Source organism: Tetrao urogallus (genome assembly GCF_951394365.1).
Source record: "Tetrao urogallus genome assembly, chromosome: 4".
NCBI classification, from domain to species: domain Eukaryota; kingdom Metazoa; phylum Chordata; class Aves; order Galliformes; family Phasianidae; genus Tetrao; species Tetrao urogallus.
The window spans coordinates 43364234-43382567 of record NC_136817.1 but is presented as its reverse complement, the minus strand read 5'-3'; the positions used below and the strand labels follow the sequence as shown (position 1 = coordinate 43382567).

General features: G+C 34.1%; 1 protein-coding gene across 1 annotated transcript in view; it reads left to right on the top strand.

The window, feature by feature from the left end:
* The window catches only part of MICU3 (mitochondrial calcium uptake family member 3), a gene marked incomplete at both ends in the record, with an annotated part of 39755 nt that overhangs the window by 7342 nt on the left and 14079 nt on the right, over positions 1 to 18334 (top strand). The window contains 7 exons of the mRNA XM_079534864.1: positions 3180 to 3333; positions 7464 to 7495; positions 8299 to 8377; positions 11693 to 11740; positions 12957 to 13039; positions 16841 to 16912; positions 17894 to 17932. Of these exons, the coding sequence (XP_079390990.1) occupies positions 3180 to 3333; positions 7464 to 7495; positions 8299 to 8377; positions 11693 to 11740; positions 12957 to 13039; positions 16841 to 16912; positions 17894 to 17932 (507 nt within the window). The remainder of the gene's footprint in view (positions 1 to 3179; positions 3334 to 7463; positions 7496 to 8298; positions 8378 to 11692; positions 11741 to 12956; positions 13040 to 16840; positions 16913 to 17893; positions 17933 to 18334) is intronic.

The window sequence follows — 18334 nt, the reverse complement described above, 5'->3', positions numbered from 1 at the left end:
AGATTGCCTAACCTGAGCATAAATGTGAAATAAATTAACTGGGAAAAAATCATATTGCTAAAATTCTCATACTTGCCTCATTGAATTATGATTTCCCCAACGTTGGGAAGAATTGAGAACGTATTTTGTAATTGTGTTGAGAAGAATTCCTTAAATGAATGCTTAGAAAGATATGGGTGGAGGTAATACATTAGAATGTCTTGACTTTTTAATTAGCATATTAAGGACCTCATAATTACTCATGTAAGGAGTAATTACAGAGTCTATGCAAGACAAAGTTGCTATAAGTTTCATGAATGGATAACAGGAAATTGAGGAAAAAAATAATAGTATGCCTGTAGATGGTTTTACTTAGCTAAGGCTTGTACCTGGGGTCTTCTGCAGCCAAACTCTGCTTAGCCTTAGCTTAACTTGAACATTTAATATATGAGTCCAGTGATCTAATACAGGAAGTTAAGCCCTGTATACATTTTTTTTGAGTCCATGTTAGATCAGTAGCATAAACAGTTTGTTCTGATTTTGAAACTAGAAAGCTCAAGATACTGGTGTTTTATTCCTCAGAGTAAAAATATACTGAAGCTGTAGTTTCCTTATCATGCTGACCTGGAGTAGGTGCAGGTTGCTGCTGGAAGAGGTGTCATGCTTTCATGATTTTCTATCAGTATTCCACATCATAACATCATGCAGTGCACTGGGAATTGGAGTTAATGCTGTAGTCCTGTGGATTGTTGATCTTTCTGGTCTCTTGGTCTCAGAAGAGAAGAATGAACTACAACTTCCAGAAGACTTCATTTTTCTGTTTGCATTTTCTGTTTGGAGGGAAAGATGAAATGAACTGGGAGTCATGAGACTTCCCTCTTTGCTCCCTGATTGCTTTGCCTACAGTTTTAGAGCAAGGACTTAGGTTTCATAACTCTCTCTCTTTTGCATTCAAAATTCAATTTCAGTAGTATGGTATTATATTGTGTTATCTCACATTCTGCTACTGTATATAATAAATTAAGTTGTTGTTGTTGTTGTTGTTGTTGTTGTTTTTCTTTAGTTTGTTGCTGCCACTTTCCTTTGTCCAGGCCCATCTCCCTACCTTTTTCCTTTCCACCTCCTCCCTTTCCCAGGACGTGGGACTACTGGTCTCTTTGCCCCCTGGTCACAGCCGAACCATGTATTTTCTTTTCTATAATCTACAAATTCCTGTGTTTTGGAAGTAATATTCTTCTTGTTGGATAGACCCAGGAATTTATCTGTCTGAAAATAACGCCACCAAAACAAAAGTTTTTCAGACATATCCGTTGCCTTATCCAGTTTGATACTTAGCAAGTAGAGGATGCAAGTGCCAGAGCAAAGGCATGCAGAGTATTGAGAGGTATGGCTCATTTTGGTGGCTGGCCAGTATTTGTATTGAGTTACAGTGACACTTATCTAGAGCATAAAATACTTGCATTGTTATATAGCCAGAGGGAAAAAGTAGATCGGCTAAAATGAAGCAAAAACTGAGTTTGGAGTACTTACATGAATTAAGTTTGAGCATGTTTTAATTCCATGTTTGCAGTATGTTGGTTTATATTAGCATAGAGTACTTCAGGTTATGTTAAAGTATGTCTTTAACATATTCTCCAAGTACTTACAGTCATCAGAAAGTGAGGTGATGTTTCTTGAATGATGCATGATCTGCAGATTCTTCTGATTATGCATGACTGATTATGGCTGATTACAATTGATTACAAGTACTGTACGTGTAACATGGCCTTGAAGCAGTGTCTTCTCTGAAAGCTGGCTTTGCAAAGATACTGCTTTATTACTTATGCTTACAACCTGCATTTATTCAAAAGCATGTTTGTGATAGCAATAAAATAACATATGTATAAAAAATAAGATAGATTATTAACCTTCAAATACAGGGGTAATCGATTATCTTGCTATAACTCTGCTGAAACAATTAAGTTGTGTAAATCCCACATGAAGGCATAGCTTGAATGCCACTTGACTGCAGAAGGATCAGTAAGACCATATTCAAACAGCGAGATAGCACATGAATGTTTTGACTTCCAAATGGGTATGTCAGAAGAGAATTCGAGATTGTTGGGTTTTTTGTTTGTTTGTTTTTGGTGGTTTTTTTTTTTTTGTTTTTTGTTTTTTTGTTTTTTTGTTTTTTTTTTCCTCTAAGGAGAGAGCAGCCTTCCAGTACATAAAGGAGCTTACAGTAGAAATGGGGAGAAACTCTTTATCAAGGAGCGTAGTGATAGAACAAGTGTAATGGCTTTAAACTATAAAAGAGTAAACTTTAAAAGAGAGGGTTCTCTAGAAACACGAAAAACATTTAGATATTTTCTTAGTTAAAAGACAGATAGATAGTTAAATTATTGCTACTATTTGCCTCTTCTTTGCTAATTCTGATACATGAAGTGTTTTAGATATACAGTCTGAAATGACAAGAATAATGATGACAGTGGCAGAATGGGTTATTTCACTGGTAAGACACTGCATTCTTCTTTTTACATGCTGGGAGAAGTTTCCTGTGTCATTGCTTGTCCTTTTCTGAATCAATTTGGTTTTGATATTTTTCATTTCTGTTAAAATAAATGCATAAATAAAATTAAGAAACGTGCATTTTCTTCAAGTTCTTGAATCTTCATAGGAGCTTGCCAGGTTGTGAGCTGTGGAAAGTTTTCAGTTAGTGGTAACATATTTTCTGTTTAAATCTTTGACAGTATCAAATAAAGATGTAACAATTGAGAACACTTGAAGTTTTGTACTACCAAGTTTACAAATAGTCAGTGAGTGGCTTTGATTGCAGTGGATACTTGAAACAGTAGTAATCATAGAAGGTTTGCACTGGGGAGTATTGCGGAGATTTTTTGCCTATTACTGTCAGCAGCTGCGCTCTACATGAGAAAGCAATTAAAAAGTATTTCATTTTCTTTTGGAAATACGAGACCACAAATAATTTTAATAGAGTCATTTTAAGTTGCATAGACTTTTTGAGATAGAGTTAGTTGCTAAAATTATGGAAGAGTGAAAATAATAGTGGTGACGTTCTCACTTAAGCTCTTACTGGAAAACAGTAATTGGATGGATTTGACTTAACGAATTATCATTTTTTAATTTAGAGTTTCTTTGTAGGAAATGGCAGTGGCAATTGTAAGATGATACATTTAAACTGTTTCCTTTTGTCCTTGAAGGTTACAGAAAACAGATCAGACCTTGAAGATTTACACCTTTATGCGACACCTCGGGAGCAACGGTTTCGTAGGTTTGCCAGTTTAGAATTTGAAGGACAGCTGTATATGACTCCATATGACTTCATTCAGGCTGTCACAAATGATGAACCGAAACGTAAGCAGAAGTTTTATATTGATAAAATTGCTGTGGATGTGATGGTAACGTATGTTATTTTTCCATTTGTTTTTGATTACTGCTGTTGTTTGTGATCAGTGTGTAAAGATACTCAGTCTTTGCCTTTTATTTTTCATGGTATTTAAATGCATGCAGTCAGCATCCTGATAGTTATTACTTTGTGAACTGTTTTCCCTCAGAAGTCGTTAGGTAACTGTTCTTGTCTTAGAGGTAACACACAGCTCAGTAGGTGTGAAAGGTAAGTTCATTTTTACCTTTTGCTTTGATGTGGCTACAGTTCTGGATTCTTTCCAAGCAGGACAGTTGTGCTGCAAAATTTTCTTCCTTTGTGAACTTTATGTGAAAAGTGGGCAAGAAAACTAAATAATTTAGAAAAATGTTGTTTTATAGTTTTATAGCTTTTGCCATTCTATATTATCATCAGTATTGTTTGTTTTTTGTTTTTGTTTGTTTTGTTGGTTGAGTTTGGTTTGCTTTTGGTGTTCTGTTGTTTTGGGGTTTTGTTCCGTTTTTTTGTTTGTTTGTTTTTTTCCACTACAGAGATTTTACAAGCATATCAAAGTATTCTAAATAACATATTTTGAGTAGGAGTTTCAGTCCTAAGGGGATCCACTTTTTACATTTAAAGTTAGAAAGAGACAGCACTGTGTATCAATCAAGTTAATGAAAAATAAACTATCAACTTTAGCTCACTTAATCAGTTTATTTTGCTTTAAATATCAAAGAGTGACCAAATAGAAAGGTGAATATTATAACCCGTTGCTGATCTTGTTTGATTTCCGGGCCCTCAGGCTTGCAGTGCATTGGTAGCAGCATACAACTTCTGAGAAAAGTGAGTAATCTTTGCTCAGATGTGACATACATAATACCTCATCGCAGATTTACGGAAGAAAACTAATATATAGAGAACAGTCAAAAGCAGTTAAATCAGTCAGAGGAGAGGTTAAAGAAGCTTCTACAGATTTTTTCTCATTATTTTCTTAGCTGTAATGAAACAGAGAAAATCTTTCAGCTGATTGTGTCAGTAATCAAAACTCCCTTAACTTTTAACTGAAGATATAATCACTCTTTGTAACAGTGAAGACAGAAGATAGAGCTTAGATGGTGAAAATTTGAAAAACTTTAAAGCTCCTACCAGGAAGTGAATCTTCATTTTTCGTTTTTGCTCACCAGTTGAAACAGAGAAGGTAGATCTCTTTTCACAGAAATTAATGTAATTACATGTCAGCACTTCATAACCACTTCTTCAGCCCGAATCTCCGGGTGATCCTTTTTCTGTGACCAGGGAGTTGGGCTTCACCAGCTTTTCCCCAGTCCATCTCATAGCAGAGCTATGTATGTTATGAAGCATTTGTGGCATGTACTGGATATCAGTTAAAAAAAGCACTTCAGCTCAATTTTATGACAGTGTATGAGTGGTAGGCCAGTAAGACTTTCCCATGCTGATTAAATTTAGGCTTCCTCCTCCCTCACTGAAATATTTAGATTAAAAATAATAATAATAATTTAAAAAGTGTTAAGCTTCCAAGAGTATTCTGTATATTTCTTGCCAGAGGACAAATGATAAGGAGTTCAAGCAGTGAGGAACCCTTCTGAGTTCAGTGTAGAAGACCTTGCTTAGATAAAAATCTTTCCCAGGCATCTAGTTATCTCTGAGACAGAAAGCAAAACTAACCTGTATGCCTTTAAGTTTTGTGTGCAAGTAGCAGAGATTACGTGACAGAGATGATTAAGGGATGGTGTAAGAGGCAGTAACTAAGTAGAAGGAGATGACTTCATCATGGTGGAAATCATATTATCTGAGATACTTGGGCAGAATTGGGCTGAATTTTGGGCAGATGGCTGACAAATAAATAATAAATGAAGTAAACAGCTTGCAGGTGTTGCCACTTACATATTCTGATCTCTGAATATTTAGTTTTAATGTTTGTACTGCTTTGTCAGTTTGGGCAAGTCTTAATTATCTATCTTGCTCCGTTGAAGGTAGCAAGTTTAAATGAAGTATTTTTTCTGAATAAAATAACACATTTTGCATTTTTGAATCATTTTAATCTTTTTTTTAATGATAAATAATTGGATCCATGCAAGCCAACATATTAAAATATCTATATATTGCAATTAAAAAGAACATACATTTGGACTTCTTAAGGATTAAGACTAGAAAGCAAAATCACCCTTTGAAGAATAATAGCAGTAGCTCTTTATGTCCGCTTTGTAGAAAAGCTAATAATACTAGACCTGAATGAGATCTGTGGTGGAGTGAATGCATCTATTGTGATTGATTTACTTTGGAGATAGAGTCAACTCTACAGAAGTCAAGAGGGCATTCACTTCCTTTTTTGATTAAACACTAACTAATATGGTAAGAGTACATTTTCTTTTATAATGTACAACTTTTGGCTCTGGGCAGCTGTTATAAAGACACAGAGTAAATGGTATAATTAGCTTATTGCTGATGACTTCATAGTAAAGATTGTCATTAGGGAAAAATGTATTTTTTTCCGAATGTGGGTAAATTTTCTGCACCTCCTGTGGTGTAGAAGTACCTCTTACATTTCAGTTTTTTTTATATTTGTACAACTGCAAGAGAAATGTATTTTTCCCTTATCATGCTTGAAAAATTTTTTTTAGCATCTGAATATACATTTGTACATTTAGAAAGTCAGTTAAAAGAAAAGGAAATATATTTTGTTCCTTTAAACTCTTTGAGTTAATTTTAAGATATTAAAAGAAAAAAAGCCTAATACTGAACTGTAAAAAGTATGCATGTAGAAAGAATACTTACGTCTGGAAGAACTAATCTAAGTATAACATATGGGAAATTATCTGATTAGAAAGTTAGATACAATTATTTTTATGGTAGACATAAACACAAAGCAATTAATATGGTGAAGGAGGTTATTTGGTTTTATTTAGTATTTTGAGACAGGGCTTTAATTAATAGTAAATAAATTAATAGTAAATAAATAGAAAATAAAACTGAAAAGTATGTAAAATGCTGTTAGTCGATAGTACGTTGTTGCTTGGTATAGCGCACCGTAGTAGGAATAGGATTTGCAAACACTTTAAGTAGTATTACTGGGATGTAAAACTGCAATTCCAGATGCTTTCTAACCATGAACTAGATCACAGTGAGTGGTATCTGTCTCATGACTGTTATTTAAAGAAGCATGGGGGCCATCATGACATTCTAATTGTACAGCTTGTTTTGCTCTGTGATAATGAGCCAACCAAGAAGTTATGCATTTTACCACACAGCACACAGATTTTTGTACTTTTGTGAGTTTTCATCTTCGCAGTGCTTTAATTTAATACTGCAAAGATTTGAGAAGTTGGAGATGAATCTCCATTGGTTCTGCATTATTGCATGTGTCTGGACAACTGTTGTCAAATGCCGGTGTCTTCATCTGCTCCTGGATATTTCATTTTAAGGCTTTATGAAAAATATCAGCTAGCTATTATGCATTATCAGCTTTCAGTTCTGAAGAGCAATTCCTGTTACGAAATTTTCAGATTCTTCATTAAAATTCCTTAGAGAAAATAGAGTTTGACAGCAGCTATAACAGCAAGCATGAGTCTGAGTGATTAGGAGTGGCTAAAAGGAGCCTTAGCTTCTGGTGATGTTTGAAGGATTTTTTTTTCCCTGTATTTTCTTTAAAATGTACAAATAGTGAAGTAGGGACAGGAATCTAGGCCTCCCCTATGATTTGAATAATACGGCTGTTACTAAATGATAGTTCAAACTGTTGATGCCACAGGTTAACCAAGTGCATTCTATTTCCTGTTTAATGCTTTAATAGTTTTTTTATGGAGCTAGAAAATATTATCTCACTGAACTGGATTTTGATTAAAAACTATACATCTAAATTGATTCTTGACAGTTAGGAACTCATGTATGTGTTACGCTACTTGCTTTTTTAATAACATAATAAGAATTTTTTGGAACTGGGCCATAGCTTCAATCTGATGAATACAGTGGGGAAAATACCTCTTTTTTTTTTTTTTTTTTTTTTTTTAATAGAAAATGGGGTATGGATACGTTATAATTGTAATGACACCATATTGGTATAACTGAATTTTATATGTCCAAACTTTGTCTTTTGTTGCAGGTGCTAAAACGTGGCGATCCCTTTCCAAGCAGGTGAGTAATAATTCCTATGTTATCTTATAACCATGCATTTTCATGATGTGAACTTGGAGTGGCAGCAGAAAGTGAGTTTTTAACATTTATCAAAAAAAGAAGTTTTAATTTCTTACTTTTCTGTCACTTTAGACAGATTTGGGTCTAGAATCTCGATCAGGCACAGCTGCTCAAGCATGTTGTGTTGGATTTACTGACTTCCTCAAACCTCCATCAGTTTCTTCTTCAGCTTGTATCTGACTGAGTTTCTTTATTGTTTAAGTGTAGCAGCTGAAATACTAATGCCATTCTGTATCTTTTGTGGTATTGAAGTGCCTCTTCAGTTTCCGTTTTTTTCATATTTGTACAACTGCAAGAGAACTGTGTCTGTGTTCCTGTATTGAGAGTAAAGTATCTTCGTATTCGTGGGTGAAGTTTGCTGTGGTTCAGGTCAAGTATCTTAAAAGAACATAAAATATATTTGCTGCTGAAGTTACTCACTGCTGCACATATTACCTGAAGCTAAGGATGAGTCTCCTGCCTGGACTTCAGTAAGGTTTTGATAAAAGTTCTGTGTGTCTTTCCAATTCTGTAAACAGTATTTGTGTGAGTTTTCTCAGATGACCAATTTTTGGATTAATCACATATGCAAAATTTATATGAGTACTTCCCAAAGTCAGTGTGTTAAACTGAAATTAAATTAAATTGCAGAGTTGCAAGCATTTCCTTTCATGTTGATTTCCTAGCACTTACTCTTAATCCAGTAACGTCTTTGTTTAATCATTTAAATACACGTCAATATGTTTCTAATTTTATTTCTGTAGGAATTGAATCAGATCCTTATGGAGACACCACCAGTTTGGAAAGGCTCATCCAAACTATTCCGTACTCTTAATGAGAAAGGTGAGGGATAAGAATTTATTACTAATATGCAAAGGAACTTCTTCACAGTGAGCACTGGAGCACTGGACCAGGCTGCCCAAGCAGGTTGTAGATTCTCATTCTTTGGAGATATTCAAGACCCATGTGAAAGCCTACCTGTGCAGCCTGCTGTAGGGGCCCTGCTTTGCGAGGGGATTGGACTCTATGATCTATGGAGATCCTTTTCAGACCCTACAATTCTGTGATTTTCCTGAACCAAATTGTCATATGTATTAATTTATTGGTGCTGAAGTAGTGTTGTGCTTTAAACTGAAACACATCTTCAAGAAGATAATTGACACTAATGGCACTGATATAATTGAATAAATACCTTTTTTGAAACAGAGTTTCAGAAATGCTGTATATTCCTGCAAAGTCAAAGATGAAGGTTTTGTTAACCTTTAAAATTCTTACTATTGGTAAAGGAAGAGCCATACTTTGGGTTTCATTTCATCTTTCCATTTATTTATTCAAAAAGCTGTAATTGTTTGTGTACAAATATTCAAAAGCTGTTTATAATAAATAAACCACATATTCTTTTGCTTATTTTCATTATGGCAAAGGACTATTGAAAATTTCAAAAGCAACCACAAGTAATTGCTATAAAGAAAAACGATATGAAGGTATAAAATATTCATACCAGCAAAAAAAAATTCCAAACAAATGTGTGCATTTATTTGAAGGATCTGTTTCACAGAGACACAGAATTGCAGAGGTTGGAAGGTACTTGTAGAGATTGAGTTCAACCCCTGACTACATCTTAACATTGTTAATGGAGTCGATAAGCCCCTACTCTCAAAGCAGCTCACAGGCTTGAATTTCATGAGTCTAATTGTAAACTGTGCTTAACTCTTTCTGCCTTGAGTCTGCAGCCAGTGCTACAGAGAGACACAGATACTGGCATATGTTTGCATTGTATTTCTTTGCTCTAGGCTGATGTCAGAACAGCTCAATCTTGAAATATTAATTAAATAAAAATTCAGCTTCAGATTCTGTTAAGTCAATGTATAATTAGTTAAAAGCAAGTCTGTAATAAAACATCTCCAAAATACAGTCTTGATTCAACAGTACTTAAGTTTTATGTTAGTGAAATTCGACAGAAGCTGATGGAACTAAGAGGATCAAAACTAGTGTAATAAAGTTAGTGCTTGCATAGCTTTTCAGTACACTTTACAAAGTAAGTTAATTGTTATGTTATCTATAAAATGCAATATTTTATATCTATACAATAAATGAGAAGTCCTTCATTAAGTCATTTAGTAAGTTGATGAAAGGAACAAGAGTAGAATTCAAGTCTCCTTCGTTCTGATTTAATTTCATTACTATATGGCATGAGTGCTTCCAGATTAATCTTAACTCATTTTCTCTAAAACATGCATGTTTTAATGTTAAGCAAGTAGTAAAGGACTATATTGATGTATTTTGCCATAGATTTGTTTGAATTAGTTGCACTACACAAATTTATGCCAGCTGTCCTTAGGTCTTGCTATGTTTTACCATTGAGTGACCTATTCTTTCAGATCTTGATATAAGCTTTTCTTTTTGTTAAACTGAAATTACAGAGCCTCTCTCCCATAACAGTCAGTGCAGTCAACCAGAACTATCTGTCTACAGCTACCATATACCAGTACAAACAAAAGGAGAGAATGCTTTCAAGGCTTTTTGTATTGCTGTCTTCATGTGGTGGACAATTTGACAATTGCATTTCCTTCCTCTGTTTTGCAACAAAGAAAGTGCCATCAAACAAACAGAAATTCATTTTTTTACATTTATTGTACAGACGATGACTGTCTATTAAAGAATGTCCTACATCACTGAATGAGGAGCTGTGAGGTATCTGATAGGTGCTTGTCCAAACAGACTTCAGTAGGTATTGTCAAAGAATTTCTGCAAAGCACTGTAGAAATTCTAGCCACATACTGATACATTGTTGTGTTATTGGAGAACATAAATGAAGAAGTACTTGGGGTGAGTTTTACCACTGTTCTTAAAATCTTCAGTGCAAAGCTGGAAAGGCAGGAATATTAAAGGAAATAATGAACTTGGACTTTTTGTGCTGTAAATATTGTTTTTAAAAGTTTCTTAATTTGACAGCTTTTGAAGTATGGAAATTAAATTTGTTGAATAATTGTGAAACCCATATAGATAATACAATGTCTAAGGTTAAATTATATGTGTTTCAGTGAAAAAAAAATCTTAAGACTATTTATATTGCTTGCTCTGAATATAATGCCTTCTATTTATTTTTGTGGAAACAGCTACAAAGAACACAATAGCACTAGTTTACAGAGCAAATTCTCAGCTACAAAACACTGTTTTTCAACATGGTCACCAACATTAGCTATGCATTTTCACCAGCAAGTAAGAGCCTGCATGCCATGCTGATGTCATGGGCATCATATTTTGAACTTGATTGGAAAAAAGAGCCAGTAAGTGCAGGATTCTGCTACGTTATCTTTACACCCAAGAGCTAGGGGAGGGGAAGCAGTATGGCTCTTACAGTACTGGACATACTATTTGAATATTGACTTCAGTTCTATCTTAAATTTTGCCCTGTTTATTTCTGAAAAGAAGCACTATTCAATACTGTGATTGCCTATTGACATCTAACAAAGGATGAAAAGTTTAGACAGAAGACCCTTATGGGTCTTTTGAACATAGAATACAATAGCACAGATTCCTTTAGGCTTTAAACACATTTAATAAAGTGTACATATTTGTTTAATAAGACCTTTAGTAAAAATTTCAGGTGATTATTGTAAAGGTGTGAATATAAAGAGAATTCAAAAGTACAAGCTGTGCTTTCATCAGTAATATTAGGCCAAGCTTTCAGTTAACATAGGACATGCTCTTACAAAGCACACAGTAAAAATCAAGGGCTGTTTTCAAGCAGTATGCATCAGGAGGGAGTACTGTTCTGAAAACTAGAAAATGTTCTCATGCTCTTAGACTGTTGTCAGTCATTATTGGTGAGATTTTCAGAGAGTCAAATAAACCATGAATCTAATCAGCTTCTCTTTGGTGAGCTATTCTCCACTGACTGTAGTTGTTATTTTGCCTTACTTACTGTACTTACCACCAAGAATACCCAAAGGTAAACTAAAACGGCCAACAAACAATAGAGAAAAGAACCTAAGTACGTCAATATTTTAGTCAGCTAATGCAAACAAAAAAGAATTTGCATATCTGCATGTATGAAAGTGCTCGTTCTTATACACAGATTTAATACCTTTGAGTTTAAGATGTGAAGACAATGTAAAACTAATATAACATCATTTTTTCTATTGATGTTTTCAGGTGTGATATCTTACACAGAATATTTATTCCTCTTATGTATTTTAACAAGTAAGTGTTTGGGGGAAGGGCAAACAAAAATCCTTCCTTAGAAATTTTTAAGCTCTGAATATATTGCTGTGCATTAGAATATTATTTTTTGTTCTCTCTTGCATATCTGAGTATGGAAAAGATATATCCTTGTTTGTTTGAACCTCTCCTGTCCTACAGGAATCTTATGCTTTACGTCATTTATTCTTTAAAACACCTCTTACTGACTCTTGAGAAGGTTGAGGTTAAAACCCTGTCAAGACCTCAAGTTTATTTTCTTATATTCCAATAAAATTTTTAGTTGTCTATACTGAATGTACCGAATTTACTGTTCATAAAGATACTGGGAGAAGAGAATATAGGGAGAAGAGAAAACATGCATCATTATTGTATTGTTTTACATCCTTCTATGTAAAGGTTGATATCAATGGCACAGTGATATCAATAACATCTATTTTATTTTAGAAAATCTGTCAAACTGATTTCAATACTTGTGAAACAGAGCAGGAACTTTACCCTCAACCCTTACAATCCATAGTTACTGCATCAATTCTTCTATCATTTCCATGTTGTCTGGACTAAATTTCGGCATAACTCATTCATCCTGCAAAGCATGTTGTCCAAAGACTTCGCATATGTTTGCCGTCAGAGTCCACATGTTTATGAACTGATTTAAAATTTTAACCTGATCTCAAATTTCTGTGACTTGACACGTATAAACAAGAAATTTAAGTCTCTATCAAAGTATCATTTGTTTTGACATGTTTTTGCAAAAAAAAAAAAAAAGAAACTTTTTCAAAATGTCTTTTGAAAACAGTGTTTTCATAGAAAGTTTATTTCTTGCAAATTTGATTTATTAAAACAAACAAACAAACAAACAAACAACAACAAAAAAAAACAGCGAACAAAACATACCTGTAATTATTAATGATTACTATCCACTGCTGAACCAGCCACTACTGCTAAGTACTTTTCTTGGATTTTTCATGTTTTGTTTCTACTGTATATTTCTCATAATCTGTGACTTTGTGACCATCCCTTATGTTTTCATAATATTAATAATATTTTATATTGATTTTATGGTTTGCATTTACTCTGTACACAAATTTACTAATTTAAACTAGCTGAGGATATTTGTTTATTTGTTTTTATATAAGATGCTGCATAATTTCTTAGGGTTTTATACATGTGTTTTTTTCCAATTAATGAAGAAATTATTATTTTTGTTTTTTGGCAGAGCCACATGCAGGTTTTAGAATTGCTTTCAACATGTTTGATACTGATGGCAATGAAATGGTGGACAAAAAGGAATTCTTAGTGGTATGTGTATCTTCAGTATTTGAACTTTCAGCCTTTTAATGTTTTTATATAATCTTGAAATTCAGGTTTTGTTGTGATTGAGACTCATGATGATGGCAAATGTAGTTTTGATATTTCTTTAGAAATTAACTTTTAAAGATTCTTGGTTAGTGGTTTACATAGGCTTTCTGAAGACAGTACAAGACCTTTATTTTCTGCTGAGTAAGTACAGACAATTTCTGTATTGTTTCCAACTCAACTTATGTGGCTCAGTCCAGGTAACCTGTGCTAACAAAAAGAACACAGAAACTTGGAAGAAATTGTACTCAACGCACTGCATTTTCCTCAGTTCTCCTTTTCAAGGATGTACAACCAAGTGAGTGAGATCTGAGGTTAGGAACACTTGTTTTCTTTGGCATAGCTCTATCAGAATAGTTTTCCTTTGCTTTGGAAATTGCCACTTCGTGCAAAGTATGGCTTGCAAATCATTTTTTTCTTATAATATTACATGTACATTTATTTTTATTTGCTTATTCCCGGTAACAATCTCCTCCCCAAAAAAAGCCACCCAACTTTGAGTTAATTGGCTGATGGTCCAAGTGGGGAAAAGAAGGAGTATCTTTCATGACTCCTCAAACTACCTAGTGGCATAGGATGTCAAAGTAATATAAAGAATGGCAGAGGAAATTGAAGCAGGAGCCTTTGCCTTCCAGAATCCTCTGCTGAAAATGAGATTGGGTAATTGTATGGGAACTGCTGAGTCACGGCCTGAACCTCTGATTGATCACCTGAGGCGAGCCATGAGTCAGCCAGAGGAGCACAGGTGAGGGCAATTCACCTGTGCTACCGGAAGGGGTGGAGCCGGGCTCCACCCCTCCTAGACCTATTTAAGGGCTGGCTACCAGAGGGGAAGGATCTCTTCTGGAGATCACCTCTCTTGGTGTTTTGTGGTGAGCTCAGCCGAAGGGTAAGCTCTTCCACCTATTCTCTTTTTGTGATTGTTGTCTACTTTGCTTAATTCTCTTGATTATATTGTGATTATAACATCTTGATATCTATTGATTATACAATTATATTGTGGTTATAACATCTTGATATCTATTGATTATACAATTATATTGTGATTATAACATCTTGATATCTATTGATTATACAGTAAATAAGTGTGTAAAAGAGGGAAGTAAGGACACTTAAGGATGGATATTTACATCTGTCTTTCTAGGACATCTGTCCTTCTAGGTGTGCTTTTATAGTCCTGTTTCCTGGATAGAGCAAAGGAAGATTTTCAAACATTAGACTTACTGATTTCCTCCTAACACCATATTAAACAAATCTGTGTAGTAGATTAAACCTGACTGTAATTCTGCTGTATTAGTGTGTCAGTAAGAAAGACAAAAGAAAGACTGTAAGTAGAGGATGTCTGTGTAAAGAAAAGTAAATATGAAAATGAAAGTTGAGTCAGTGATGCTCCAGCTCAGAATATAGCTAGCTGCAGAGTATGTATTTGTCATCTGTACTCACAGTGCATGGCTGTGCATAATCTCCAATGTACTTGGAAGCAGGAGACTGTAAGCGTAGCTATATGAACTTTATGTAGCATTTGCAAAATACTTCTCTGATGACAATCAGCTATCATAAAATTGGAAGTCAAGGTAATACTTTCTAGGGAATGGTGTAGAGGCCATCGGTTACCTGAATCCCAAGAAAAAGCATACATATAATAAGGAGCTGCAAAATACTCATTGTTTTCTGATAAAAGCTCTAGTGGTTTTGTAAACTAATTCCTCAGGTGTTCGTGCTTTTCTCTTTGCTTATGTCATAAGGGTGAGGTCAGGGAACAGAAGGATTGTGTTCCCTTGTTACAGGAGATCTTCGGTTTGCTGCTTTTGGCAGTCAATCTCATCCATGGAAACAATGTTCCTATGAAAGTACTCCTAGATCCTTTCACATTTGGTTTTCTACTCACTGGTATCCTATAGCACTCATTCTGAACAAAAGATCCATTTCTAGAAGTTTAGCAAGTGCTTTAGTGGTGAATGCAACAGAATCCTACTCTCTTTGCTTCAGTGGCAGGGAAAATACATTCAAGGATGCATTGCTTTTTTCCCTTGATATTTTCTTTTTTTGTTTTTTGTTTTTCAATTACTGCCAATCTTCTCTTTTACTTGATGGCTTGTCACTTCACTTTTCACTAGGTATTTTCTTTCTGCTTCTGTCTTTTCATTTACTTTTCTTCTTTCCACAGTTTTAAGTTGCAAACTAATATTCCATCTGTAATATTTTAGGCAATCTAGGTAAATGTCCTCTTATGACTATCCTGGTGCACTGCAGTAGTTTGTGTGCCTGTAAGTTTGTTTTAAAAAAAAAAAAAAAAAAAAAAAAAAAAAAAAAAAAAACAGGCCAAGATCTGTAAATCGATCCTGTACTTAAAAATAGGTACAGTGACAAGGATAATATTGTGGTCTGTGCTTGCACTAGAGACAATTTATAAAGATATGGAAATCCATAAAATATTATTTTTAAAAGCATTTGCACTTCAGTCTCTAAATCCTGCATTCATTTGGTTTTTCACTGTCATAACTCAGCAGTAGTTTCCTGATCCCTTTATCTTAGTTATCTACTATCTCTAAAATATTTCATTCAATTGAATTTGGAAAAATTTTTTCCAGAGTTTTTCAACACATTGCATTTTACTGATCATGTTCTGATCCATGTGGAGCTCTGTATGCATGTAATTACAGTACTGTGTTTTTATCTCATGGTAAGTAGAATTCAGTCTATGAAGCAACTGCCACAACTGTGTAATTAAGCTACCGTTATTTGCACACCATGATGTTTGGTTCTGAAAATACCATATTCTGGATGGAACGAATTTTCAGCCATAGTGCATGCTCTCTTTGGCTTGTTTTGTGATTAGTGGCAGTATAACATTTTCTGATGCAGTTTTTGAAAAGCAGAAATTCACTGGTAGATGGCATCAGAGTTCCACCAGAGTAGTGCTCTGTCTGCTGTGAAAAATAAATAACTATACACTTTTTTTCTAATGGTTTGGAAATATTAAAAGGTATTACTATAAACAAAAGCATTTAAAGACTATGGATACTTACAAAGATAAGTACAGATCATAACATGAAGACTGTGATTTCCAAAAATAAAAGTGTATTTTTTGAATCCTTTGTTTGAGGTTGTCTCAGAAGTCACTTTTAAAGTTCTTAATATAAAGAGATTTGTAAAAGAAGTATTTTACAAGACTCGAAAGTGTTCTTTGAACAGACTTGAAAAAACAAAGGTACTTGATAAATTACTCTTGAATAGTTTGTTGCTGCTTACAGAGAATATTTCGCCCCCACCAGGTGTTTCCACCCCATGCTTGTGCCAGCAGAGTAAGAACTGATCTGTCTAGAAACTAACATGTAAAAAGGATTGATCCAGCTGACTGCTTAGCTGCACAGCTGTATTAAATAGTACCTGACAACAAAGGATGTGCTTAGAGGAGGTGAAAAAGGCTGGAACTCCCCCTTTTTGTAGGCCAGTACAGACGTAGTTTGGCTAAAATACAAAGCTAAAGAAGATGTTCTGAGTATTGTGCTTCCAAATAGAGTTAGCTTTATTTTGTGAAAAACAAAATCCTTTTGCTTCTCTGTCTTACACTTAAGATGAGAGAAGGAACACGAAGGCACAAATGTAAACAAAAAAGTGTAATTGATATTTTACTGAAGAACTGCATTTTCATACTGCATGCTATGTTACCTATGGAGAATGACTGTCATGTATGTGAAATAGTCCAAAAGCTATACAAGAACAAAATTATTTGTTTTGTAGCTACAGGAGATTTTCAGGAAAAAAAATGAGAAGAGAGAAAGAAAAGGAGATGAAGAAAAACGTGCAATGTTGGTAAGTAAAATTAGAGTAATTGTAGCTGGTAGTCAACTTTGTTATCTTTAGGGCAGTGATGTATTGTGCTAACTTATCACTTTTCTCTTTTTCGAAACAAATTCTTTTCATAAGAAGAACAGTTACTGCAGTTGTTGGGGAAAATAGTGAAGTGGTTCTTGAAAACAGAGAATTAGAATATTCTGTTTTATCTAAGGACAGTAGCATGGATTCCATTTGGAATCTATAAATCTAGGAAAACTGAGTAGTAATGGTTCAATATCATTGTCTATGAAAGGGAGACATTTCTTTAGCAAAAGCAAACTGTGCTTCCATTCTCATAACTTAGGAAAACTGTTAACGTAGAAATGCTGATCCTGATACTTGATATTATTGTGATAGTTTTAGTATAGATGATAAAAGGTGATAAGCAAAGTTAGACTTTATATTCATAATTATTTTTATGTTAAATGTTGTTTGTTACCAATGCCAAATATTTTTAGTTATTATTATATGAATAGATTTTTGTGGAACATTGAATACTCATTTAATGTCAAATTTCTGTCTAGTGTGTGTGTGAGAAAGGTAAGTCAGGAACAGACAAGATTGTGGTTTGTCTGAACAATGGCAGCAGTAGCAGAAACTTTTATTGATGGATGAATTTCTGTCCAGTTTCTGTCAAATCCATAGCAGAAAAAAAAACAAATGTTCATTTGGGATTTTCACATTTACAGTGAAAATTCTTCAGTTTGGAAAAAGTAATGATTACAAAATAGAACATTCCACCCGATAACGTTCTATTCAACTGTCTACTTCTGTTTAAAAATTTAAGGAATAAGATGAAAAATAAACCATTTTCTATCCACTGTCACCTTAAAAATAAATTTTAAAATCTGATACTATGTAAAATATATTCTAACCTATTCTATTGTCTTTATTTTTTCTTTCTGTCTTCACACCTACATGTGATACTTGGCTTGGCGCATTTTTGCTGTATGTCAGCGTATTCAACTTTATGGATATCATACTCCTACTAACAGTGTATGTACTCTAAATATTTTTAAATATTTTTATGCAGTCTTCACCAGTGAATTGAAATAGTATGCTTTAAGGATATTTACTACTTTTTTCAAGTCAAGTACTAATTAGTACTTGACAAGTACTAATTACAACTGGCAAGAGAGAAAATGGATCCTCAGGTTTTTTGAAAGTCTTCAACAGAAAAGTAGTTTCCTTTTCAGTTTCTGTTGATGACCTGCATAGGAGAAGATGCTGTAGACCAAGGAAGTACAGCCTCAAACTGTCTGGGAAATGGCACAAGTGATGCATTAGGCCCTTTTCCTCATCTTTAAAAATATTTGTAATTATTTGAGAAGTGTCAAGACTTAGCAAAAACGATGCATGCAGTGCAGATTCAAGTGGTTTAAATATTTCTGTATTCTT